The 27663-nt window shown below is 25.5% G+C and overlaps 2 protein-coding genes across 3 annotated transcripts; both read right to left on the bottom strand.

Annotated features, from left to right (window-relative positions):
* Positions 1–529: 529 nt before the first annotated feature.
* Positions 530–9797, bottom strand: LOC145833237 (nose resistant to fluoxetine protein 6-like). The gene is made up of 12 exons (XM_082940429.1): positions 9638–9797; positions 5861–6003; positions 4981–5162; positions 4668–4750; positions 4290–4448; positions 3931–4123; positions 3611–3745; positions 3050–3175; positions 2777–2954; positions 1913–2102; positions 1586–1744; positions 530–798 (listed from the first exon to the last, which is right to left on the bottom strand). The coding sequence occupies exons 1-12, from the start codon at positions 9795–9797 to the stop codon at positions 530–532; spliced, it is 1977 nt and encodes a 658-aa protein (XP_082796555.1).
* A 4461-nt stretch (positions 9798–14258) lies between these two features.
* LOC145834681 (A-kinase anchor protein 7-like) lies at positions 14259–26955 on the bottom strand. 2 transcript variants are annotated; one of them, XM_082942176.1, is made up of 10 exons: positions 26852–26955; positions 24205–24334; positions 21922–22079; positions 21667–21767; positions 20736–20883; positions 19788–19889; positions 19498–19627; positions 18577–18734; positions 17130–17227; positions 14259–14799 (listed from the first exon to the last, which is right to left on the bottom strand). In XM_082942176.1, exons 1-10 carry the CDS (start codon positions 26910–26912, stop codon positions 14632–14634), a joined length of 1254 nt encoding a protein of 417 aa, XP_082798302.1. In that variant the 5' UTR covers positions 26913–26955; the 3' UTR covers positions 14259–14631. The 2 variants fall into 2 exon arrangements, with proteins under 2 accessions (XP_082798302.1, XP_082798303.1); XM_082942177.1 differs by lacking the exon at positions 14259–14799 and adding an exon at positions 16675–16752.
* Between the last annotated feature and the right edge of the window lie 708 nt (positions 26956–27663).

The following is a 27663-nucleotide window of genomic DNA, read 5'->3' as shown; positions in this document are numbered from 1 at the left end:
TAAAATCACTTTTAATCCTATTTTTAATTATAAAAAAAGTTTTATTTTGTTTACTTTGTCTCTTAAACAAATACTTTTTTTTTATTCAATGTGTTTATCTATTTAAGAAGTAAAGTTAAAGTTTATTTTCCAAAATATCCTATTTAAGTTTTTAATATAAAACATGATGATATTTATAGATCAATTAGTTTACAATTTTTCTGTAAATAATCAAAATTCAATAAAAAATACAAGCAACTTGTTCTTGTTTTTATCTTTATGTTGGGATAAGTGAAATTTTGTTTTACAGATTGAAAAGCAAAAAAGCATAAGAACAAAAACCAAACACTTTGTATTTTATAAAATATTTAGAACAAAAAAAAATCTTAATTTTATTTTAACACTAAAAAATTAGTTTTAAAAAGTTTAAAGTGTTTATTTAAGCTACTTTTAAGTTTTATAAAATTTAAAAAAAACTTGATGCGAAGAAAGTTGTAAATTTTACTAACAGTTTATACAAATTTGAGAAATTAGACATTAAGTAATGGTTTTAAATTTTAGTAGAATACGTTTCATCCTTAGTTTCAAAAGCTTCGTTGTATTTTCCTTCTTTTGTGTTCAAACTTTCAATGTACATTTTATCATTCTTTTCCGAGTAGCTTGATATTGACGACAAACTGAAGTCTTCATTTTTTTCATTCTCAATTTTTATTTTAGGCGGTTTTTTACCTGGTAATATTTTCCTGAGTACTTCCTGACACGGCCACTCAATCATCAATGCGATCAGAAATCCGAGTCCAAATGATATGATCACGTGACCTTGAAAAAGTTTAAATTATGTTGGTTTTTTATTGTTGACTATATTTTATCTTGTCTAAAAGACGTATCTACAGTTGTTTACTTTATACTAAGCTTTAAAAGTCTATATCAAAAGTTTACAAATCTTTTAAGTATGTCAACATTTGATTAAGTAAAAACATGGTTACTAAGATAAGATCATAAAGTGAAGAAGTTTATGACAAGTATTGTAGTTCTTAGAAAAAATTACTATAAAAAAACTTTATAAGTTTTCGAATGTATCACAGGTTTCTGTACCTTCGTCAAGTTTAAACACTGCTGGAATTAACGAACGCTCAATTTCTACGCTAGAAAAAAACTTTACAATAATTAAACTTTATTTTCTTATCATTACTTGCTCCTTTGATCAATATAGTACAATCATTTGTCTTGAAATAGAATAAAATCATAGAAAATTTTAATGCTGTTATTACTTATCGTCAAATATAAGTCAAATGTTAGTAGTTACTCAAAAATAAGTTTTTATTGATTATTCAACAAGTCTTATTTTCTTGTATGGAAAAAAATACTTTATACTAAATACAAAGCTATGTAGTTTAAAAAAAAATAATTACGAGAAAACATACGTACTTAAAACTGTTTAAGTCTTATACTTCAATATATTTAAAATCAAAGTATAGTCAAAAAAATAAAAAAAGCTAAAGACAACAATATACATGATCAATTAAATTCAAAAAGTGACTCGAACCACTCTGCTTGCATAACACATACATGAGTCTATCTGTGTTTTATAATATATACAACTTACCAATGAAATTGTAGATAAGCCAATCATTAGAGTAATGAATGTATCGTTCAAGAATTCCAGTACGCCAGTAAATGACATAAATATGAATCAAGTATGTTGAATATCCTAGTCTGCTCAAGGGCACAAAAAATGACCAGTTTAAGAAAACAGTAACGGGACCTAAAAATTTAAGGAGAAAAATGACTTTAACTGCAGTGTTTAAAAAGTAAATAGACGCAAAGAATTATTTTTAATCGAAATAATTTATTAAGCATCACTAACTAAAACCACCAAAATTTTTAAAATATTATCACTTAAATAACTATTGTATATATAATAAAAAATAACCTCCATAACCGGAAGTACACGCAATGATGACCCAAGCAACACAAACTCCCCACAGTGGTCTACTTACAGCATTGTAAAATGCAGCTACTTGGACGGTTGTCAGTTCTTGTTCACTTGTCACTCCATACAGTCCGTATATCAAACTCAATGCAACTCCTGTTGCTGTCAGCCAACCGACATACGCAACTACCTTTTAAAATTTTTTGTTGAAATACTATTATTAAAAAACCTTTAAGTATACACTTCACGTATTAAAAAAAGTTAACAAAAAATTAAGCACTTACTTTAACGTTTTAAGCCGTTGTTTTCTATTTGAGAACAAATAGAAAAACTAGTTTTAATTGCAATGGTTTACTTGAAAATATTTTTAAATAATTTAGAAAAAAAATCACCACAGTTTTAATTTTTCATAGTAAAACTTTAAAAGAGAACAAAAAGGTTTATAATTTAATGTCTTATTCATGAAGTTGTGCAATACAGGTTAAATTATATTATCGAAATAAACAACTTCAGTGTCAACTAAAAAGTCTTAATAGAACTTTGAAACGTAAAATTAAAATAATACTCTAAAACTTTTTCGGGAATCTAAATATTACCAAACATTTATAAGAACATTAACATTAATTTTATTAAATTTCTTTTATTTTACATTTATTACATAATGCTAAAAATTACAAAAACACTAAGTAATAACAAACAATAGATGTTTGTTCAAGCCTAAAATTCTCTACACTATCACTAAACCTCATCATACTTGCACTTTAAACTGATATCACAAATATATTTTTACGTAACTTGTTTGAATAGTCATAATTTGGGTTAAATTGAAAGTTTTAATTTTGAACTGTGAAATACGAGATTTACCTTTGGCATTTTCACTTTCCCTTTGCTGACATGCAAAATATATCCAGCAAGAAGTCCTACTATGTACACGCATATTCTACACCAAGGACTAAAGTAAAGGTCTGTTGAAAACTTTGCTTCATAACTTTCATACCCGTATTCGCTCAAATCAACAAAGATAGCAATTATTCTGAGTATTCTGAAAAAATACATAGTTTAAAATAATAGATAAAAATATTTAAAGTTTAGATTTACAAGAATAGATCATTTAAATTGCTAAAATAGTAAGCTAACATGCTATAGGAGTACGCTTGAATTACAACCATTGCTTGTTGTTCCGAAGATTGAGACAAGTACCAAGTAGTAGCAATACTACCGCACAAAAGTGTACCAGATACAGCAATTCCTACGTACTTTTTTCTGAAATAAGTTAATTTAGTTACCAGAAAAATTTTTTGCGACTAATTTTAGTTTAAATTAAACTAACTTGTAGAGAAGATAAATAAGAAATGGTGCTAGCAGATAAAATTGCATATCACAAGCAAGGTACCAGGAATGTGCAAAACACTGTGAGCAAAAAAGTTATTAAAATGTTTTGTTAGTATAAGTAGTAATAAAAATAGAAATTAAAACTATAGTTTCGACTCTACAAAGTAATTATAACTCATTTAGACGAAAGACAATAACTTTTGTTGATAATGAACACATTATGGAATGGGCAATTGTTATGAAGTTAAAAGATACTAAAAAAGTGTTATACGGAATAATTAAAGCTTAATTTTTTGTTTTAAATTTTTTTACTGCACACTTAAATAACTTACATAATTGTTTAAAGGGTACACATTGTTTATGTACAACAAATTCGTCCACCATGATTCATTGCACCCTATTGTGAAGTATTCTGCAGATTGGTGCCATATTGGTCCGTCGCCAATATGCTTAAAAATGCCAATGGTAAAAATCAAAACGTAGGCAAGAGCCGGTGTAAGCCTTAAAAGTTATTACATTGTTTACAAAAAGTTAACATACATTAGCTTAATATTGATAAAGGTTTTGTATATGTCTCATATAAACTTTTAGTTAGCAAATTTTTGTACAAAAATTCGATAAAAGACTTAACATGTATATTTAATTTCCGCGTTTAACTAATCAAACGAACATTCTATATTAGTAACCTTAGATAGCGCTGTAAGTACATTAGAGGAATGTTAAACGATTTTCCATTCGTTTTTGCTAGATGCTTAAAGGTTAGGTAAGAAGTTAGTAATCCTCCGATGCAGAAAAACGTGTCAACTGAGAAAGTACCATTAGCAATAGCCATCAAACCAAATTTTTCTCTATAGTCATGAAAAATTGTCGACACATTATCTGAACAACAAATGTCATTATATATACAACATTTTAGTATAATTTCAGTTTATATTTAAGTTGAGAGGTTTTTAGTCTTAAAGAAGAGACTTTTTAAACGATTAGATAATTCAGTTTTTTGAAAAAGACTTGTACAAAATACCCTTTGAAAAGTTCTTAGTATTACCTGCGTAACCTGCTACCATAGCAACAGTGTGACCAAGGATAACCCAAGTGGTACTAATTGTTCTAATTCCATTAATTGCTGCTATATTTCCCGGCGCTTGTTTTGTGTTTAGTATCTTTTCACCGTTTGTGATAACAGAAAAACACAACAAGTAGCTCTCTGGTTTGTTTTTAAAATCAATCTTTTTTAGTTGAACTTTTGAGCAACTTACTCATAAAATCATAACTTATATATAATAAAACAATAAAATTATGTGTTCCTAGTCAATTAATGGTGATAATAAAATCATAATTAAAAAACATACGACTTACTTTTGTAAAACTTTTGTAAAAAAAAAAACAAACTATAAGAGGTATTTAGTTTTTTTTTTCAACTAACGAGACTTTTTGTTTTTGTTCCTGATATAAAGGTCGTAACAGGTTCCAATCAAAGCAGCCGCAATGAAAATTCCTGACCAAACTCTGCATATAAAACAGGTTAAATTTTATATTTTTTGATAAAAACGTTTGAAAAAAAAAACAATTTACTTCAAGAAATCCTGTTTGAGCAAAACTGTTGGGATTTTCGTTTATAAGTGGTGTGGCACAGTATTTGTATACAATTACAAATTAAACGAAAACGTACTTGAAATTAAAGAGAAAAAAAAAAGCTATTGACTTACTAAAAAACTACTTTTAAGCAACTAACTAACAGAAAAGCGATATCGAAACTTGTGTATTCTTCATATTTACCAGGACACACAGTCTCAATTGCAGGTGAAAATATTTCATCAGAAGTAACTTCTGCTGTTAGATTCTTCACAATAGAAGCATGACATGAACTTGGAAAACAAGATGCAAAAGTTATATCGACTGGAATTCCGTTAGAAATTGGCTGCATTTTTGAAAACATTAAATTTAATTGAGTATTATTTTATAAATTAAAATATTTTAAGTACCTTCTTTTTTTAATCAAACTAAATGTTTCTATAAACTTGAACTACTTCACCAAAAAAAGTAGTTATTTTTTTAACTGAATAACTACTATAATGTTTTATAACTGAAGTAAATTAAATATCTGATTTGTTTCATAATATTCTTAATAAGTGTTTTGGTTAACATTTTGTAATGCTATATTAAAATAGTTTTTAACAGACTATATCACTAAAAAGTTCAGATTTAAAGAAACTAGTTATAACTTTCATAACACACTGACTTTGCATATTTTTTATTTAAACAACAAATTTTATTAAAACAATAAAATATTATTTAAGTGTTTAAAAATTAAAGTTAATTTTTGTTGTCTTAAACAGCAGCAACTTTTGAGTGAAAGGTATAAAAAGAGTTTCGTGATTAGAATTTTTCTTAAATTTGTGTAAGTAAAATGAATAATAACATGGTAACTTAGGATACTTTTAACCTAAGTAAGTGCTTTCTTTCATTTTTACACCTATAGTATATGTAGTAGGTAACAAAAAAAGAGTTTTTGAAAACTTCAAAACAATATAAAATACAAAAAATTAAAGTTTTTTAGAGCCAACAAACTACTTATCAAACAAATAAAGGTAAACAAGTAAAATAGCAGCAACTAACGACATATTGGAAGCCGTAATAATTAGAGCAATACTTTCCGCTGAAATTAGCACTGATGGAATTGATACATTCGTAGTAATGTCCGGTCCATCTCACATTTCCTTCAAGCATCCCTCCTTGCCTTGAAGCCCATGAATCTCTCACTTTAAAACAAATAAAAAAGTGTAATGAAAGGAATAGAACTTAGTTTATATTTTTTTGTTTGCTTAATACTTTTATTCCCTTTTCTCCATAACACTATGCCTTGTAGTGTTGTTTTCATTTATATTAAAACAATCAAAACTTAGTAAGTTTAGCTCAAGTCCGTGTAAATCATATCATTAGAACAATATAGTGAAATTTATTTAATTAATTACTTTGTAAAGCATACACTTCTCGTGAATTTAACCAAGTTTGAATATGATCAAGACATAACTCATCATCTATTGAAATACCACTACGATCGTATTGTTCAACTGCTCTGTTATTCATACATATATATATTAAAAACAAATTAAACTCAAAACTTAGATTGTTTTTTATAAACTTAAACCGCAATTAAGTTAGTTCGTACTTGTTACTTTCTGTAACTTCTTTAAACGTTCTGAAATAACTGGCTTTTTAATTTGTTTATCTAGTTTAAAGTTGTGTTTGAGGAATTTCTTAAGTTATCAAATATGTTTATAAACAACAATCAAACTTATATAAAACTAAATATAGTTAACTAGGAAAAAATCATTTTAATTATTTTAATTAAACTGACGCTAATAAAGGATTTTTAACAAAAGTTCTAGCTGAATGAACAGAATCTAGCAAAGTTGAAATTTTATCAGCAAGCTTTATTTTTGCTTCTTTAAACTCTTCTGTATCATTTATTGCATTTCTTGAGAATTCTTTTAATAAAGTTGACGTAACCCTTTGCAGCTTCTGACAAACTACTATATCTGACAAAAGTGCACATAAGACAAAAACTACAAACAACCGTATAGACATCATCACTATCTGCTTCTGAAAATGAGTGATTTGTGTGCAATCACAGATTTTTATTTAAATAAGCTACGTCGGCTACTTAACTTTGTTTGCTTAATACTGGTGTTTGTTTTCAATTTAAATAAGCTTCGTTAAACACTCAAACCTTATTTGGATAATATGGACATCTACAGAAAACGCATGATTAAGAAATGTGTGCTCAGATGACCTAGCTTCGATAACTAAAAGTAATCAAAAAATAATTGTTTGTACAATAAAAACCTTTATCAAATTTCGATATCTAAATATTTTGTCCAAACCTGTTTATTAAAAACTGGATGCTTAATTAGCTGTTACAGTTTTAAATTTATGCTTTTCAGATAGTTTGAATATTTTTAAAAGCTCGTTATTACAAAAAAAGCAAATAATAGTTTTATTAGTAAAGTTAAACACATAAGTAACAATTATAATAAACAGCTTTGAGCTCGAAAAACAAACCAACAAGTTTGTCTGCTTTTAAACAAATTTAGAACAAATTCGTACAGAAAGTCGAAAACTATCATGTAAATGAATTTGCAAATTTTAATTGCAGTTATTAATTGAGACTACTTAAATTAATACTATATTTCCTTTAAAACTAGCTTTAAAGAAAGATGTTTTTGAAGAAAAAATTAATAAATTAAACGTTTTATTTTGTCTCTTTATTTTTCTTTCTTACATACAGCTTAAAAGTACTATTCTTACTCTAAACCGTCTTATTATAATATAGTGTGTTTTAGTTAGTTATTAAAAATAACTTATCAAATAAAAGGCATGTTTAATATTTCGTTTAAAAAACAACGATTTAACAATAATAAATGCATGATTTAGTATTGCAATAAAAAGCTGTGGTGCACAGTAAGTACAACGATAAGGTACGCACTAAATACCAAAAATTAATAAAAATAAAGTTAAAAATAGTTTTTAATAAGCAAGAATAGGCTGTAACTTTATAAAACATGTAGATATTAGCTATTATTCGGTGTAAGAAGATAAAAATCAGTCTCAAACCTATAAGGTTCGTATGCTTGCCTTTGTTCAAGATGCGTATTTTATTAATGTCTGTACTCTACGTTAATTTTTTATTTAACTTTTCACAAAACTTTTGCTCAGTTTAAAATCAAAGTGTTGAAAGCTACAAAAGCAGTTTTCGCTTTATTAAAAAGCAACAGCTTGCTTTTGTTATCTCATATTTTCAAATATTGCAAACTATTACTTTTAAAAAATATTCCAATTTAATTCAACTTTTATTGGTTGCAATTTAGTATTGTAATATTTTTATGACTTTACGATAAGCTTTTAAAATCAACATAAGTGGAGCTTCCTAGTATTTTGCCGAAAAGTTATAACAACTGCTGTTTCTCACTAAATAAATAACTTGTTGTAATATTCCAATCTACTTATATTAGGTTACTCATATTTTAAGAACCTTATGAATTCTTAAAAAAATCAATAATTAGGCTAACAACAGCTTATGTGGTTTCATAAGTAAACAAAGAAGAAATTTTTCTGCATATGTAACTTTATAGTTTTTATGAAACTTATTATTTTAGGTTAATTTTGCAACAAAATAATATTTTAAAAATTAAAATTGCTAAGGACACAAAGTTCATAATCTAAAATGTTTATTTAATAGAATAAAAGGAATTAAAAAAAAATTATATGTATTTGAAAATCAAATTCTTATTTATTTTGTCTACAAAATATAAAGTATTCAATTTTCTGTATTTTACAATAAGAGTAATTAATCAAAAAGTTTTAAGTTAGATCCTAGAACCATAAGTCAAAGTTTTTTTTTATCAAGAAAATCGTTTTATCTATCATAGGTTTTTTAAATTCATAATTATTCAAACGTAGCTAGGAAAAAATAAAACTATTTTTTTAAGTTGGTCAACTGTTGGAATATATATATTTACAGTAATTAAAAATATATAGATATAAAACGAAAGCATGTTTTTTTTTGAAAATTTGAGATGATTTTATTGCATTTCTAAAGTACTTAAAAATTAAATGTTTTAAAAAACCTCATTGTTCTACATTTTCCAAAGACAAAAAATGAACAACAAAATTATCTGAAAAAAAAGTTTACTTCTGTTTGTAAGTATTGTTTCACAAGTTTTTATACTCTGTCAAAGTATAAATGCGCTCAGACGACAGACTGTTTTGTTCTTGTGGTAGCCACAACTTTGTGTTACGTCACAAAAATTCATGGTGGATTTAATAGTAAGGAGCTACAAGCACAAATAGACACGCATGATCACAACTCGCTTTGTTTTTTAAGTTTAGTTTAGATAGTATTTGACAATCGTTTACAAAACTTAGGCTTTTAGTTTACTTTTATCCCTTGACTACCAACAGTTCATTAAAAAGTTTAGAACAATTATTTTTATATTATTTTAAACGGTTTTAATTTTTGATTAAAAAAGTAAAGTTAGATACAACGTAGGAATAAGTAAACAAGTTAAGGAGTTTTTTTTACAACAAACCATTTAAACAACAAGATTTTGCATTTGTTATCATAAGCAGTCATAATTACATTTTTTCCAACTTTGGTTTACTAATGCATATTGTTGCACTAATTCTTATGCATATTATTTAATACAGCTTATCTTCAGTACAAGAAAGTTTTTAATAATTTACATTATAAAAATTATTTAAACGTAAAAAAAATATACAACATGACTTCAAACTTTAAAACAATAAAACTAGTAATTAATAACTTTAAAAAACATATGAAGCCTTAAAACAAAAGATCAGCTTTGAAAAACGTTATCTGTTCAAAAAATTCACAAGTAACCTTTGAAGCGTACTGGACGTTTAGAATCTCAAGTCGGGGGGTGATTGGAGAGAGACTGGAAGCAATCTTCTTTTCCACCGCTTCGGGCGTGAGGGCAAGGAACGGCACGAGGATCGAGCCAAAATTGAGCCAATCAAAATTGAGATAGAACATATATATAACTCTCGGTTTAAGCGCGACATTTAAGTCTAAACCAGGGTTTCTTAAAGTGGGCGATTTCGCCAACATACAAGCGTTTTTGGCTATCAGGAAACAAAAAATGTTTACGGAGAGAAGAATAAAATAGGTTGTTAAGTAGTAAAAGGTATATAATGTATAGTAAAACCCGGCGGTATTTTTAATAAAATTTGCCAAAAAGGCAATTTTGACAATGAACTTGCAAAACCCTATTTAGAACGAACATGATTTTGTTTTAAAAGAATGTGCACGTTGCAGTTATAACGTAATTTTAAATCTAACTAAAAAAGTAGTGACTTGTGTAGGGTAGGGAGGCACTCCAATCGTACTGGATTGGTCGAACAACAAGGACGACCAGAACTGCGTGATGTGGTGGGAGGCGCAGGGTGGTCGGACACGAAGTGACGGCGAGGCAGAGTGTCCGCCCTATCTACGGAGGATCTGTCAATTAACGGGGGATCTGTTCATCTGCGGAGGATCTTCCTGTCCACGGATTTTGCGAGTTCAAGCTTCACGACTGTTTGAACGACAAGAAGCTCGTGCAAAGTTTAGCAAATAATAATGGTATAAAAGCTGTTTCAGTTTTTTTTTTCCAATGACAGTTTTTTTTTTATTAAAGCTGCTTTATTTGTTTGAGTGAGTTTCGAACCTTATAAAAAAAAGTATGCACATTATTTAGTAATTCTGCTAAAAAATAATTAGCTGTCGTAGAACAAAAAGCGTTCATTTGTTTTTAATTATGTAAAAATTTAATTGCTTAACTAGATGTTACAAGCCGTAAAACAAACAAAAATTCTCTAACTTTAAAAACTTGATGACTCATAAGTAATTCAGATTTTTACACATCATATAAAATTGAAATTAGTTTAAGTTCCGCCTTCAGTCTTCGTTGATGTTTTTGCTAAAAACAGAAAAATATGTTGATTTTTATCTTCTAGTTTTTAAATTTATACTCCTCAATAACAACATTTAGTTTTTAGCTGCATATGTTTAAATTATTACATTGATGCATTTCTTAATACATTAAACTGATCATAATTAACAGTTTAACAAATCAAAACAATAATATCTAATAGAATCCAATGATCTTTTTAGATATATTCATGTTGATATAAAATTATCAAGTCAATTATAGCTGAACTATACTCTGAATGTAAATTTGTTATAACTTACTATCAAAAACTTAGAATAAAAGTTTTATTTATCAATTCAACCGACTTTGTCTTAGAACTGAAGTCGGCAAACTGTGGACTGCAGGTCAGATTGAGCCCACTAAACAGAGTTCTGCAATACACAGCGTCCGTTTTTTTCAAAATAGCTTTTAGAAAAGTCAAAACAGCTTTTTTTAGAAAATATTTAAAAATAATCTCGTAAGTATGTTTAAAAATAAAAATTCACATGATTAATATAAAAAATTGTGACTTTAAAGAATCGTCATAATCTTTAGTTCAGTTTTATAAAATTTCGGCTCGCATTTTAAGAAACCTGGTCTATAAAAAGTTATAAATTTATTATGTCATTTTGCTTATAATCAGTTGTCCTTCCATGTTTAACAGCGTTAAGCAAATCACGCAAAGATTGATCTTTTTAGGAACAAAAATAGTTCTATTAGAGTAAAATAAAGAAAAGTTTGCCATGAAAAAAGAAGCGAATAGTTATGAGATAACTTATTAGGTGTACTATAAAAAAATGATTGATGCTTTTTTCATTAAAAGCTTTTGTAACTAGTATAGTCCAAATTAAATTTTTTATTCACTACCAGGCTTCTGTGGTACACAAAATACTACCTTGTCAAGTATAACAAAATAGTAATTTGCAGTTTGATTTGGGTCTGGTAAACTATTATCAAGTTTGAAATACTTCTTTAATTTTTCATCTACTGGTTATAAAACAGTTTTTTTTTATTATTAATTACATAATAACGATAATTTGAAAAATAAACTGTATTTACTTATTCAGTTTTTATGCGTTGTAATAGTACAATTTTGTTTAGTTTTATCACTGCTTAAGAGCCAAAAACGATAGTAATATTTTTATCCAGTACACTAACAATAGTTTGCACACTTTGAAGAAATTTAACCTTAAAACTTTCAGTATAAATAATTTTCAAATTCCACATATCTAAAATGATTTACAGACAATTCCCACCCGCGATCATTTCCAACCCAAAATATTTTTTTCATTTTTTTTATTTAGTAATTTTGTTTTATTATTTGTTTTTTACTATCACTGTTACCCTTATTCCTTGGTCAGTAAGGATTCTCGAATTCGATCGGTTTGGAATTGTGCGTGGTTCCCATTTGAAATATATGAAAGATCGAGTAAATAAAACTATTTTTTAGACAAAATTTTGATGATTTTTTTTGATAAACTTAAAATATTAAAGTTTATTTCTAAAATCATTTTACTTAGTTTGTAGAAATAATAAATAAGAGTATATAAAAAAGCTCTTTTTACTTAAAAAAAAGAACTTTCACTTCTATAAAAATTTCTAAACTTTAACTATTTTCAAAAATTAAAAGTGATGCTAAACTAAAATGAGGAATAAAATATAATTACATTAAAAGTTTAACTATATATTTACACACTATTAGAATATTTAATAAACAAACTACTAAAATGTTACAAAATTATAATCTATTTTAAAATATAAAATCTTTTATGATAGATTTAAGAATGTAAAAAATCAAGGCAACCACAAAAAGTGAGGTAATTTAAATTGAAACTTGCTTGTAATATATAAATATATCAAATTACTTCTGTAAAATACTTCTAAATGTTTTATAACTGTGAAAGTAAAAGAAAATTCTAATCTGCTATCTATTTGAAATAACTTAAACAAAATAAAAAAATAGACTAACATTTAATAATTTAAACAATAAGAGCAATCAAAAGTGTATTTTTAATACTTCAATTATACTTTTTATAATTTAAAAAAAAAGTTATTAAATATATATTGAAATACTTTTTATCCTGGCAATGCTAAATATGTTTTATAGAACTGAAGTGTAAACTTTTTAACCTTTCCAAAGAAAAAACAATGTTAAGTTTAATATCATTTAATTTAATGTATAAATTTATTTTGTTTTACTTGCTCTCTTGCATATGATAGTTTGTTTACTATTATAAATAAATACAGCAAAAAATCAAATTCAAAAACAAATCTAGCACGGATTTTTTATTCTAGATTTGTATTTACAATCTACTATACTTTACTACATACCTTTACTGATAAAACCAGTAAAACTTAAAAATTATGTTACACTTGAAATACTTTTTTTTTCAGTATTTTTATTAAAATTTATTTAGATTCTACGTAGTGTAAGTAACAAAGTAATTGAAAAACTAAAGTATAAATTAATTGACTATATCTATATATAAGTATATATGACATAAAACTTAATAATTTTGAAACTAAATGAAACTTCCACTCGTATTGCTGGAAATTTTTTATTTAAAAAATTTTACAGTTAAGTAATGAAACTAACACAAACGTTGTTTTAAAAAACAGATAACAAATTTAACATGAATTTTATTTAAAACCAAACAAAAACTTAAATTGCACAAATCTTAAGGTTTTAATCTAACGAAATCGCTTATATAATCACTATGTAATTTATAATACAAAAATATTGAAATTATTTTAAGTAAACTAAAAACTTAGTCATAAATAAAATATTTTGAGTCAAAATTAACAGTCAATAAATACTACCTTTGAAACAGTTTGGTATGTTTTTGAAAACATAATTTTGTGCAAAGTTTAGACTCAAGAAAAAATTTAGTTAAAACCTATACACATAAACATTATATTAGAACAAAAAATAAGTACGTTAAATAACAAATGTATTCTGAACAACTTTGAAAGCTTGAATGGTACTTAAGTTTTATAAAAAGCATTGAATTTGCAATAAAGTCACAGAAGTGCATTGTAGAAAATGTTAATTTATTATTAGTATTATATAATTAAAAACATATTGCTGACCTTTTCTTGTTGTTATTTTTAGTCAACAAAATTTTCAACTTTTTTTATTCAGACTCACAGTTTTGAAGTAACAAACAAGTTGTAAGAAAAACTTTTATTTTTACTGTAATTTTTGCCATACTTATTTTCAACTTATTTTTGAAGTAGTTGAGCAATGCTTAATGGTATAAACTTTGCATTTTATCTATCAAACTATATTGTAACTATTTTAAAGAGTCAAACTTTTCTCAACTTAAAAATTATCTTCAAAATTTCTTTATTTTATTTGTATACATAAAAGAATTATGCTTTATTAAAAATCAGACTAGCTACTAGTATATCAAATATACTTAAACTAAACCATAAGAACATTACATACTAACTAAATTATTATTAGTGTAGGAAATATTTAATAAATTCTACAAAATACTTACCTTTTTAGTTGATTTGTATGAACATGATCGTTAACATTTTTATTCAAAAATTGAAACAAAACTTTTTTAAATTTCAGCAGAATAATACTTATACGGCTTCAATATTAATTTGGCAATTAACTAGTTAAAAAACAACTAGGTTTAATTATAAAGCTTTAAAGTTTATATGAAAAGTTTTTTAAATCACAACTGCAAAAATTTTTTTCATAATCGCTCACTTGGTAGAAAAAAAAAACCATGCAATTATACAAAACATCGCCCGTTTGCTAGCTAACTACATTTATACATTTTCACCCATTCAGCAGTTATTTTCCCTAATAGCCTAAATACCCTACTACATTGCCAACTTTAGCAAAAACAGATTTAAACACTAAACAGGCTGCATTTCAACAGCAAAAATAAGTTGGCGTTCAACCTAAGCACTGACATCGGGTTTTATTGGAACTTGCGCGAACGATCTGTAGTACCCGTCCTCTTCTTTGGCGTGCGTCATCGACAGCAGCTGGATCCGGTCCACTTCCACCTCTCCGAAACAAACTTCCTTCAGATCTTCGTAGTCAACGTCCAGCTTCTTCATTTTCGTCTGAGTGATTTCACGTAAACAAAACAACTTTAACTTAAACAGATTAAGCTAAAAATAAGAGAAAACTTAAGATACTTGTTATAGCGGTTAAAAATTTATGAAGTCTAAACCAAAAAGGTGTTTTTTTAAGAGGCTTTATTAGACATATTAATATATCTGATAATTACAATAATAACAAATTTAAACAGTACTATTTCTTTATTACACTAACACATGTTTAAAATACAAAACAAAATAACAAATCATAATAAAATGATGGACACACATGAAAGTTCGAAAAATACTGATTCATAGGAATAAACCGTCGTTGAACAATGGAAAAAATTAATTTAATAATTACGTCACAATATTACGCTCCAATAAATTAACATTAAAAAAAATCTTATGAATCAGTATTTTCTGAGTACTTTATATTATGATTTGTTATTTTATTTCGAATTTCCTTTATATTATCATAATTTTGACTTAATAGTTACAAATATTATTTAGTTTTAAGTAAAACAAAATTATTGTTAAAATATAATACTGCTTCTACAGTCTTGAAAAAAAAGTATTTCAAAAAGATTTCATAAGTCTAAGAATGTATGCTGGTCATCTCAATTTAAAACTTTAGTAAGATTCATGAAATAAGAAAAGTAATTGTTCCCACTTCCAAAAACATCTTTCACAAAACCAAGTAGTATAGGTCAATTGCTGAATACATTTAGTTGTATAGCTAAAAAGGGAAGCAACGTACCCACCAATATGAGCAAAAATGCAAAAAGTGTGCATTATGCGGAAAATACAGTAGTTATAAAGACATGATAGATGAGAATAGTTACATAAAAACAGTTGAAAACATAACAATAGACATATAACCAAAATTAAACTGTAAAAGTTACAGAATATATTCTGCTAAGTGTTCAATATGCAAGGAAATCTATGTAGGTCAGACTAAAAACAGTTTTAACATAAGATGGAATGCACATAAAAACAACTGGAAAAAATTCCAATGAAATTTTAACTTGGTTGGTAAAGGAGACGAATCTGCATTATTTAAACACTACTTTGAGAATCATCATAATGATATTGAAAATATAGGATTGGACAGTGCCTACAAGATAAAGTTTTTAGAAAAACCTGAATTTAAAAATTTAGACTACAAATAAAGTTTATGGATAAAGAGTTTAAATGCAAAAATTAACTTAAATAAAACAATTTGTGAAGAATTAATATTTTAGAGCTTGGTATTTTAGGATTTTTAGGAAAAGAGCATTTTTGTATATTGTGTTTTGGCTTGTTTACTTGTATGCATTTATGAGTCGTTAGTCGGTAAAATTTTAGTTTTAAAATTTTGTATGACAATTAATTGTTTTTTATTATGTAATTTTTATAAATTTATATAGCCTAAAAGTTTAAGTTTTAACTTTTATTTTAATTTTATTACTTTATAAATTAGTTACTATTAATTGTGTGTTTACAATTTCAGCCGTTTATCGCTTGATAATGTTTTAATAAACGAAAGTACTAGTGAAACGAAAGCGTGTTATTTGTTCATTTTCAAGACAGTAGAAGCAATATTGTATTTTTTACAATAATTTTGTTTTACTGATTTATTATTATTTACTACCTGAACAAAGAATCTCATCATCTTGGAAACTGGAAATTAAAAACGGTTTAAAATTTATTATATAGTTTTATAACAGTTGGATTTAATATTATATATTGTGTATATTAATAACTTTTAATCTACAATAATCAATAGTATGTAATCTTTTTTTTTTAAATCACATATATATACCTACTATAGCTTCTATTCTTTCCTTACAGTATTTATTTTTTACAGAGCTCCGTTGAAGAAACAGAAACATACTTTAGTGTAATAAAAAAAAGAGTACTCTTTATTTTTTTATTATTTTGTATTCCGGTGAACTTGTTTCGCTAGGATCTTTATTAGCAAACGATCTTTAAAATCTGAATAGTTATATCTAATAATATATATAAACTACATTGATAAGAGCTAATTTACACAGCTTTTTTTTTAAAATAGCTTACAATAGCTGAACTGAAATAAAAGAAATCATGTAGTTATAAAAGTTTTTTTTTTCTAATACACACTAAAATTTAAATAAATTAATCTAAGTAAAACAACAAACAATTAATGTGTTAATACAGCAGTTCTTAAAGTAAGCTAATGAAAATTTGTTTTTTTTTTGTGCATTTTTTAGAAGAAATTTTATTTAAATTTAAACAGAGATTCAAAACTTTAAAATATTAAAAGTAAAGTTACAATATAATTTGTAATTTTCATTGATAGCTTTATAACAAATATTATCAAGAAAATCACATACTTTTTTCCTTGTTTTCTGTGTGATTTTGAACAATGTAACATGAGGATTGAATTTGCGCTTATCAGTTTCATACTCATTCAATGATCGGGAAAAACTATCTAAAATGCGTGAAAATTAGAAAAATCAGTATTTTTATTTTTTTATAAAAATTAATTTAATTCTTAATTACCTTTACTATAAAAGTAGATCATCGAAATTAAATTACAAAATATATAAAGTTAACAAAAAGTTGACTATTCTATAAGTGAGTCAAAATTGTAGGTTTTAATATTTATTTTATTATGCTAAGTCTTATTTCAAGTTAAAGTAAATGTGTCTCATATTAAGCAGTATTACTCATGTCGACGAAGAATAGTTTTTACGTGTGACAATTTAAATGAAATATTTTACTCCGAAAAAAACTGACCTAATAATTACTAGAAATAAAGTTTAAGAAAAAAGTTAAAAAAGAATAAAACTTAAACAGTTTAGTTATTTTTTTATAAAATACAGTTGAATTTATTAGTGGTTGATTAGTGTTTAAAAACTACTCTTTTTATAACAGACAGTAATTAAGAAAAACATATGTAATTATAAGTAAATGTATTCTTAAGCTTAAAATTTCTTATCAAATAAATAAAAAATTATAATAAAAACCGCTTAAAAAACAACGTATTTAAGCTAAAAAATTAGCAGGCAATTAAAGTCTTAACCATGTCTTTTTGAAATATTTTTACTTTTAGCGGGTTATAAACGTAATAAAATTATAAATTAACAATTAAATAACACAATATATTATTAAAAAAATAGAGATAGGTTAAACAATCAAGAAAATTATAACTTTCATTATTTTTCAATACTTAACTCTAAGCCAAATAATCCTGAGCTAATTAATTGTTAATTGAGTGATTTAATGAGTTAATTATTTAATCAATTAGTTAGAGGATTGCATACACTAATTTATTTCTTTGCTAGCCTGTTTTAATTCAACATTACAGGGCAGGGGTCGGTAAACTGTTGCCCACGAAAGGTAAACCTGCAGCACACAAAAGAAACTTACACTAGATAATCTGGAGTTTGAGATTAAGAGCAAATAAAAGGTCTTAGCTATATTTAATATGATATGTGAAACTTGAGCTAGATATTTCTGGTCTGTTATGAAGAGTAAAAATTTAAACTATAACTACAGCCCGCGAGTACTTTCGAAATTCTATTCGCGACCACAAAATGCCTGCATACCCCTGTTCTAGGGAAACTAAAGTTTTGTATTACTTTTGTCTTAATCAAATTCGAAAATAAAACAACGACCAAGAATTAACAGTAGTTTAATTAAGCGTGTGTTATATAAATTTTCTAAAGCTTACTTAATTTAAAAAAAGCAATGTTCTTAATAAGTCAATAAACTATGTAAGAACCGAAAATAAACCAAGATATTGTATGTATTTGTTTTAGAGTATAAAAAAGTTACCTTTTATTTTTTGAAGAGTTTCAAAGTGGTGGTTTTTGCTCACATCAGCAAAAATAACTCTTCTATCAAAGTTTCCCAAGTTGTTTATGTTTATTTTAAAAGGTTCAGCCGTAATCTGCTTCAATGGTTCATTGGAACTTTCAATAATTTTCCTGGCTCTGTGATGTTATACATTGCTTTTACATACATTTCATCTGAACCTAAGTTGTTTACAAACTATATGTATTTTAAGCCTTATTAACGTATAATAACAACACAAAAAACAGCTTATAATTATTAAAATTTATAATTACAGAATCTAATAACTTATATCTTTTACTTTGCAAAAGTCTTATAAGAAAATAGATACAATTATGTGTGAAAATTTTGCAAAACATTCTAAAATTTCAACATTTTGATATTGTGCTATAATCACTTTTGAAAAATAAAACTAAGTTTAGTTAAATAAGTTTTTAAGTAAATTAACATAAGTGCTTACTACTATTTTTTTTGCTTCTTAGTAAACTTCATTTTTTTATATCTCTTCCATAAGTTTTTATTTTTACTGAAATTTTACAATTTTGAAACAAATAATTTTCAAGTTGAAATTATAGTTTTAAAAATATTTTAATTATTTTTTACCATTTGAAGGCTTTGGAAAATAAGGAATTTTGTAAACTTGAACTAACGAAATCTGACGTTTTGTTCAAAACCCTTATTTTTTCCTGACTTTTCCTGACCTTGTGGCAACCCTGTTTTCTTTCACTAAAAACTTTTACTAAAAGTATTTATTAAAACAATACAATTCTAAATTAAAAATACCTTGACTGCTAATGAGTAGATTGCAGATTCGACATATTTGAAAAATAACAAATTGAAAAGATTTCATAAGTAGTACAAGCTTTTACGGACAATCACCATTTATAAAAGTTTGAATCTTACTTTTCAATTGCTTCTTCATTTGGCAAGTGTAGCACGTTCAAAGTGATGTGAGAAGTTTGAATATTTACAACTGCATGTTTCAAATTGTCATCTCTTGATATCAATTCATCTTGTATTTCTTTCAGTTTATCTAATAAATAACAAAAAATAAATAAACTAATTTAATATAAAACAGCTATAAGATTTGTTTAAATTTGTACGTAAATACTATTGTTATAGGTAAGATAAAGTCTTCTCAAACTTGCTCTTGAAAATTATTACAAATATTTTTAGTAAAAATCAGTGAGTACCAAGTGTGGTAGAGTTTTTAATTCTTGCAGCTGTAAAAAAGTTAGGAATTATTCGTTTAGGTTTCTTTGTTTCTTTTTCAGTTTTATTCTTTTTGCTTTTACCTAAAAAAACAAACATTTAACTTGTAAAAATGAATTTCAAAACTAAGCAAGTAAAAAATATGTATAATTTTAAACAAATTTAGACCTTTTAATACAAGTTCAATAAATAAAAAAATCAAAGATACCCAAGAAATATCATGTAAAACTAAATTTTAAGTAAACACCTTTTAATATCAGTATGTAAATTACTTTTTAGTTTTTTTTTTTTTTTCTGAAACATTTTAATAATTATAGTGTGAAAGCAAAACACTATGAGTATAAAATTATAACTAAGTATTTTTTTTTAATAAAAAAGATCTATGTTGTTATTCTTAGTGAACAAAAGTGTACTTTAAATAATAATTTTTGGTTTTTAATCTTTACAGAGCTACTATCAAAGTAAACTTTTCAGTTTTTAATTTTAACTGCATTAATATTTTTTATTTTTCATAGCTCTATAGTTTAGTATACTTTAGAATTCATATAGAAAAATTTAAACTAGATCTTCTATGTAAGTATTCTTTTTATAAAAAAGTATATTTCCAAATCTGTTCAATGATTTAAGTTCGGTATAAAAAACTTTTCTAGTCAGAGGCCAGATTTATTGGCAACATATTTTTATGGGTTAGTTGTAAAAATGATTTCGAGTAATTCTACATCACATATACTTTGCATAGTACTACGATTAAAAAACTATTTACGATCTAAATTTTAAGCTATCGATCATCTACCAAGTTTAAGTAATGAAAATCATATTACGAGCACAACTAAAAATTAAAATAATATCATTTTGCTTTAATGTAGTACTCCTATTTTAAGGTGTGCAAAAATCAATCTGAAACTTGTAAACACTTATTTCAAACTAACCTATGTTAACTTGAGCAAACGATTTATAATATCCATCTTCTTGCTTAGCATGTTTCATCGACAACAGCTGTATTGAGCTAATTTCTTGTGTGCCAAACTCGAAATCTTCAAACTCTTTGTAATCAGTTGTTAGTTTTTCTATTTTCATCTAAATGTTAGTTAAAGATCATTAACAAACCAAACGTATGTTTTTTTTTGTGTCAAAAATATTAATTTATCATATCGGTCGGCTGCAGCAGTAAAGTTTTCATAAAATTATTCATAATATCATGCTTATAAGTGATACTACAGCAGACTTCATATTTTTTTACTAAACATAGTAACAACATTTTTAGGTCAAGTAAGTCCCAAATTAAACTAAATCAGCTACAAACTTCTTAAAATTTTAAATAAAAACTACCTATAAAAACGTTAATTTATTTAAAAAGATAAAAACTTGCTTGAGTTCATAATGAAATAGTAAATTTTTATTTGACTGAAAAATAGGGGAATGGAATAGTAAAACTAAATAAAGACAAGCAGAAACAAAAAACTCTTTATAAAAATTGCAAACAACTGTATCACCCATTCAAAATAGATTAAAATAAACATATCTTTCAAAGTTCCTAGAAGAACTATACATTTTAAGAGCAACATGTTAATGAAAAGATGTATCATTTCTCAGTTTAACTGTTCTTCCATGATTAAATTTAAATTTGATAAAACTGACAATTCTAACAATTTTGAAAAAAATTGTTCAATTACTAAAACAAGTTTAGTTGTAAAGAAAACGACTTAAAACAAAATTACTTTTAAATTAACTATATTCATAACAAACTAAAATATGTTTACGTTCATTGTTTTAATAATAACTAGAATGAATTAAATAAATCAATTGAAAAATTCATAAATTATATAATATTGAAATGAGTTTCATAAGTTTATTGTTTACCTTTTTCTTTATACTATTTGTCAATTTAAACAAGGTTAAGTGTGGATTAAATTCCTTAAATTCATTGACATCAAATTCTTCTAAAATTTCAGAAAAGAATTCTGTGTATTGTTTTTTGATAATTTTGTAACAGCATAAATGCCAAAATACTTTAAAACATTTTTTAAGTACAATACTTAAAATTTTGATACAATTTTTATATTTAATTTTTTCAATGAAAAAATTGTTTAAGACAGCCAACAAACTTAAATGAACCTTTTATATTTTTAAGGACTTCAAAGCTATAATCTCTTCCCATATCTGCATAAATTACTTCATTATCAAAGTTTCCTAGTTTTTTGATTCCCAACTTGAAAGGTTCTGTGACAATTTGGTTCAAGCGCATTTTTGAGCCTTCCACAAGCTTTTGCACTCTAAAAAATAATCATTGTAGTAGAAGTGTTTTTTTTTAATTTTTATTGAAATGAAAGCTTTGTAAATGTGTTTTATTTAAACAGTTTTAGATTATATTATCTATAGATTATGCAAAGTCAAAGTTTTTGTTTATTATTTAGTTTATACTTATTTAGTTAACGCACTATTTTTCAAATATAAATCATTAAGAATTTAATTTCTGTAATTTTAGAACAAAATTCTTTAAAATGAACACTAGAAGCAAAAAAAGGTGGTAACTATAAAATTTTGAAAATATATCCTAATTAAATTAAAAACAAATAACATGATAGGTAATAATTTAGGCAAACTGTTAGTCTATGTGAAATTTTCACCCATTTGTATGTAGACTAATAAAATTTTAACTAAAATCTTAAAAATGAGAAACTTAAGACATTTTTATATTGGGTATAAAACAGACACTTGAAGTTATATTGGTTGAAGTCAATGTTTTGAACAAATACAGGTAAGCTATTACTAATAGAATTATTCAAACAAAAACAACATTGTAGTAATTATTTTTATGTCTAAAGACTTTTAGTTGCAGTCCGGTATACAAATAAAAAATATTGTTTTACAGAACTGTTGAAAAAAAATTAAACTAAAAACTTAGACAGTTCTAAAACTTTTGAATACTTTCATCAAGTCGATTTTTTTGAATTGTTCGTTGATAATACCACTTTGTAGAAAAATGTTCTTTAAAAACAATCTTTATCTTTCAGTTTTATATCTGAATTTAATTTTAGAAGCAAACATTTAACTCTTTTTTTTACTTTAGAGTAAAACCTTAAGTAATGTGCCAAGGTTATTAGTAAAAAATATTTGACTCGACTATATTTCTGGGGCCTTGCTATTTGGTTATACTTGTAATTTTCTTTAATAGAATGCTAAATTTACCATAAGTAAAGAGCTAGACTTTCTTATCTTATTTTGTCTTTCTAAATTATCAGAGATTATGTAATATTAGAGATTTTTAAGTTCACATGAATTCTGATTTTTAATTTATAAAATCACCATTTGCTTTCAAAACCAGATGTCATTCTTTTAAACAAAGCTTTGTGTTTTTCCTGACAAAGACTTGTTTACTTTCACAACAAGTTTCTAACTTAAGTTGTAGTCTATGTTCTCTTGTTTTAGTTTGTAAATTAGTTTTGAGAGTTCTGTTGAAATGAGGTAAAACTTGCTTAAAAGTTACAGTTTAAGACTTGTTAATAACGATTTTAACTTTGACTCTTTGTATTTAGATTTTTGATATCATGGCAAAACCTTATATACTAAACTTTAAATAAGGTTATTGTTCTTCAATATTTTAAATAAATTTATTTAATGTTAAAACAACTTATCTAAAATATTTTTCAACTGTATAAACAGCTCCAATCGTATACATACTTTGAAGTTTTTTTATTAAAAAAGAAAATATGTTTCTTCATTACTACAGTATTTTTAAACTGGTTTATCATTTACTATTAAATCAAAACTAAAAAAGATACTCTCATTTAGTTTGGTGATACTCAACTTCCTATGAAAACTGTGTTAACCTTAGTTTCAAATTATCCATAGTTATTTATTTACAAAATTAGGATGAACAAAACTAGTATGAACTAATTAAGTTTAAGTTAACACACTAAAGTCTAAAGACTATAGTAAAACATAATTTTAATTGTCTATGCTTTCAATTATTGCTTAAAATCTTAATCTTCTTATGCAAATATATTAAAAGTTTTGAAGAACCATGTATAAGATTGCATCAAATAGCGTTGGATTTTAACTATAACCAACTATTTACAAATAACTTTTAAACATAATATTTTTTATTTAGCTAACGGTTTACTTTTACAAAAGTAATGTTAACATTAAGTATATAAAATTAAAACTACAAAACAAATAAGAAATAAAATAATAATTAAACACTATTTACAGGAAGCTCACATAATTAAAACTTTTTAGCAATTATTTCAAGGCATTTTGAACTTCTACAGGAATTTTAAGAACAAAATATTTTTAACCAAGGATTTTTTACCTGGTTCATGTAAGGATTATAAAATTCTAGAACAAAATAATCAAAAATTAATGCTTTCTCAAAAGTATACTTATAAAAGTACTCACTTTTTAACTGTTTGATTGTTTGGCAAATGTAAAACATTTAAAGTAACATGTGAAGTGTCTAGATTTACAATTGCGTGTTTCAAGTTTTCGTCTTTTGCTACCAATTTGGTTTGTACATCTTTCAGTTTTTCTGTATAAAATAATTAATTTTTAACAACAGTATAAATTACATCATACAATTACATACATAACAAATAAGATTTTAAAAGATTCTTAAAAAGTAAATAGTAGTCTACTCTTAAAGTTGAAATTACAAAATTATTACAACTTAATAGTTTAAATATACATTTTCACCTTTTTTTAACAGACTATTACTTGGCTATTCAAAGTATTATTTATAATTAGCTAAAAGTATTTTTAAACACACTTTAAATATTTCAATTAGTCTTTTAATAAAATCTACTAAGCAGTTTAGATTTGTCAAAAACTTGTACAACGGTATTACTGTTTACAGATTATCAAAAGGTTTTCTGAAGTTTTATTCAAGGTTTCCTGAATTTCTTTCTCGTTTTTTAAAGAATAAGTATTTGGCTCAGTTTTAGTAATAATTTAAATTTAAGGTAATATAATGCCTTAAAAAGTATAACAACATTGAGAAGATACTGTAAACTACTTAAAATGTTTTATTTTAAATATAAAATGTTTAATGATACAAAAAAATATCTTTTGATAGATTTTTTGTATACATTCGAAATTTCTTTACTTAACAGTAAAAATAGATAAAAACACCATTTTTTTTGCTTAAATTGTCAAACCCCAGGTTTTTTGGCAAACCTGTTTATATTCAATTGAAAAATGTGAGTTTTGTATAAATTTTCATTTAAATTTATGTAAAAGCTATAGATGAGTTACAAAAACTTAATTTTATGTCTTTTAGTAAAATTACAAAGAAAACTTGTAGAAAATTTATTTTATTTTTTAGAATTAATTGCACATATTTATGTTTTTTTTTAATTACTCTAGGCCAGGGTTTCCCAAAATAGGCATTTTCAGAAATTTAGGAGGCCATAAGCTGCAAACGGGCCAAAGGGGGGCAATGGGCCCAAGTTTGAAACTTCACTAGAAGTAGATGAAAAAGAGCAAAAAAAATGTCTCAGGCTTATTTAAAGGTAGTTTTGAAATTTACACTAGATAATTTTGCGTTGATGATAAAGAGCAAGGGTAGTTTTTTGTCAAAGGCAGCCATAGCTTTTTTAATTTCTTTAAGGGGAACTTTAGAAAAGAAATTTAGGAAACCCTATTTTGGCTTTTCCAATAGAACTTTTTTAAATTAAATTACCTGGCTTTGAATATTAAATTTATATATAATTTTTTATAAATGTATTAAACCTTCCAATCCAAAAATAGAAAATACTTTTATTTGTGCTGAGGATTGGCTGCTTATCAATACCTTTACCAAAACAAAGGCATCTGTTTTATAAAAGGATCAGCTAACTGTGACATTCAGGCTATGATTTGTAAAAGGAGGGCCTGTAAATTTTTGAAGCTTATACTAGATATAATGGAATCTTAAATAAAGAACATAAAGGGTATCAGATACATTTTATAGGAAATTTAAACCTATGCTAGATAATTTTGGGTCTAGAATTTTCAAAACATACACTACATATTCTGGATGTTTAAAAAAAGAGTAAAAAATAGGTCCTAAGTATAATTGAATAAAGGTTTTTAAAAAGGTGACTTACAACTAAAACTACAACTTGGCCCATAAACTTTTATTCTTAAAGTTTAGCTACAAACTACCAAATACCAGCTGACTCCTGGTTTAATTTGACAGAAGCAATTCTGATTAATTTACAACCAAAAATGGTGTTAGGCAGCAATGCATCATTGGTTAAACTTTTTTTGAAATTTTGTATTTTATTTTATAAAAGGACTTTTTATACCTAAAAACTTTAGGTGTTAAGATGCATAAGAGATTTGATGGTGACATATTCAATTTTATAAATATAACAATAAAGCTAAAAACAGAAAAGAATACAATACAGTATTTGCTTTTAGCTAAAGATACTACCTTCATAGCTCACTTTGCTGAAAACTTGCAGAAAATTTTGAAACAACTTCTGTCTGCATGCTCAGAATTTAGCCTAGTCTTCAGTGATAAAAATAAAGTTCTAAGCAAAGAAACTGGTGTTCGACCAATATCAAAGATTTATAAAAAGTATGTCAAATGTTAAAAGTTTTGGTTTAAGTATTTCAACAAACAAATCAATATATTTAGATTCATTGTTTAATCGATTAAGATTCTGACACTTTGCCTTGACTATCAATAAGATTTTTGGATTTCTTTTCTATGTCGAACTCTGCTGTCTTTAAAGCAAAAATTTTGCTGTGAAATACAGATAGTAGTTAGGCAGTATTACACTTTAAAGCTGTCATGATAATATAATATCACTATCAAAGACCTATAGTCAATACTAAATAACTGATTAGAGTTTTTAAGACACTTTTAATAAGTTTTAAATGAATAAATTTTTTGGACTTGTGATATTTTATTATTTACTTGTCTTTTTCAAACACACCTATACATGGAATAACAAAAAAGACACTTTTGACAGTCATTGTACAATAGATTTAATGTTAGAATTTATGCATACTGTAAACTTTTAAAACTTTTTCTTTTTAGTTTACTACAAAAAAAGCATACCAAGTAAAGCTGAGTCCGTTAATCTTGCTGCAACAAAATAGTTTGGAAAGTTTTTTTTCATTACATGATATATTACTATTAGTCCAACTAACTATTTCTAAGCTGAAAATAGTTGTCTTTTGTCAATAAAGCTTTGTTAAAATTAAAACTTATTAAGTTAAAATAATAAGTTTATCAATAATTAACTAAATTTAAAATGTTTTTTTAATAAGTTTATTAAGTAGGAAGCTTAACATTTTATTTTCTACATTAGATAAAATTAAAAAAAAAATTCCCATTTAAAAATATAATTTGTAATAAAAATGATATAAACCACTAAAATTAGATTTTTGATTTCAATAAATATTTCAAATAAAAAATTATTTAGCATTATGTAACTTCAAAACAAAATTAAAACAAATGAGCAAATTAATTTTTAAAACTTCTTCAAAAAACATTCAATACCCTTAAATTGTAGAAAAACATAAACTTTATTATTTTAATCAGATTTTAAAGAGACTTAATGAGATTTTTAAAAAGATTAATTTAAGAATCTTTCTGGTCAAAATAACTATTTTATAAAAATATATTTTCTTGATTAAACAAAAGGGTTGATCATGCCAATTTGATCATCAGAACACAAGCCTTCAGTAGACTAAGACCGGCATTGTCCTTATTAGGACTCATCAGTCAGTCACAACCAAAAAACTTACAGTCTTCCATCTACAAACGGTTTATCATGCTTTCACATGAAGCAATCATTTGCTGGTATTGATCAGTGACATCAGCATTGTCTATTGCCGTGCAAGGTTGTATACATCTTTCACTAGGCA

The sequence above is a fragment of the Thalia democratica genome, chromosome 4 (genome assembly GCF_965202585.1).
Source record: "Thalia democratica chromosome 4, ktThaDemo2.hap1.1, whole genome shotgun sequence".
NCBI lineage: Eukaryota > Metazoa > Chordata > Thaliacea > Salpida > Salpidae > Thalia > Thalia democratica.
Note: the sequence above shows the minus strand (reverse complement) of the source record. Positions and strands in the feature narration are given on the sequence as shown.

Bases quoted from the DNA above. Each gene is read 5' to 3' on its own strand.
- LOC145833237 (XM_082940429.1), bottom strand. From the start codon at position 9,797: ATGTTCTATCTCAATTTTGATTGGCTCAATTTTGGCTCGATCCTCGTG. The intron at 4,449-4,667 runs GTTAGTTGAAAA...AAAACAAACCAG, and splicing joins GAACAAAAACAAAAAGTCTC to AGAGCTACTTGTTGTGTTTT. The intron at 799-1,585 runs GTAAGTTGTATA...AACTTTTTCAAG, and splicing joins GCTTATCTACAATTTCATTG to GTCACGTGATCATATCATTT.
- LOC145834681 (XM_082942176.1), bottom strand. From the start codon at position 26,912: ATGAAAAAAAACTTTCCAAACTATTTTGTTGCAGCAAGATTAACGGAC. The intron at 17,228-18,576 runs GTAACTTTTTTA...CACGCATTTTAG, and splicing joins AACTCTTCAAAAAATAAAAG to ATAGTTTTTCCCGATCATTG. The intron at 14,800-17,129 runs GTATGTGATTTT...GAAATCACTCAG, and splicing joins CACAGAAAACAAGGAAAAAA to ACGAAAATGAAGAAGCTGGA.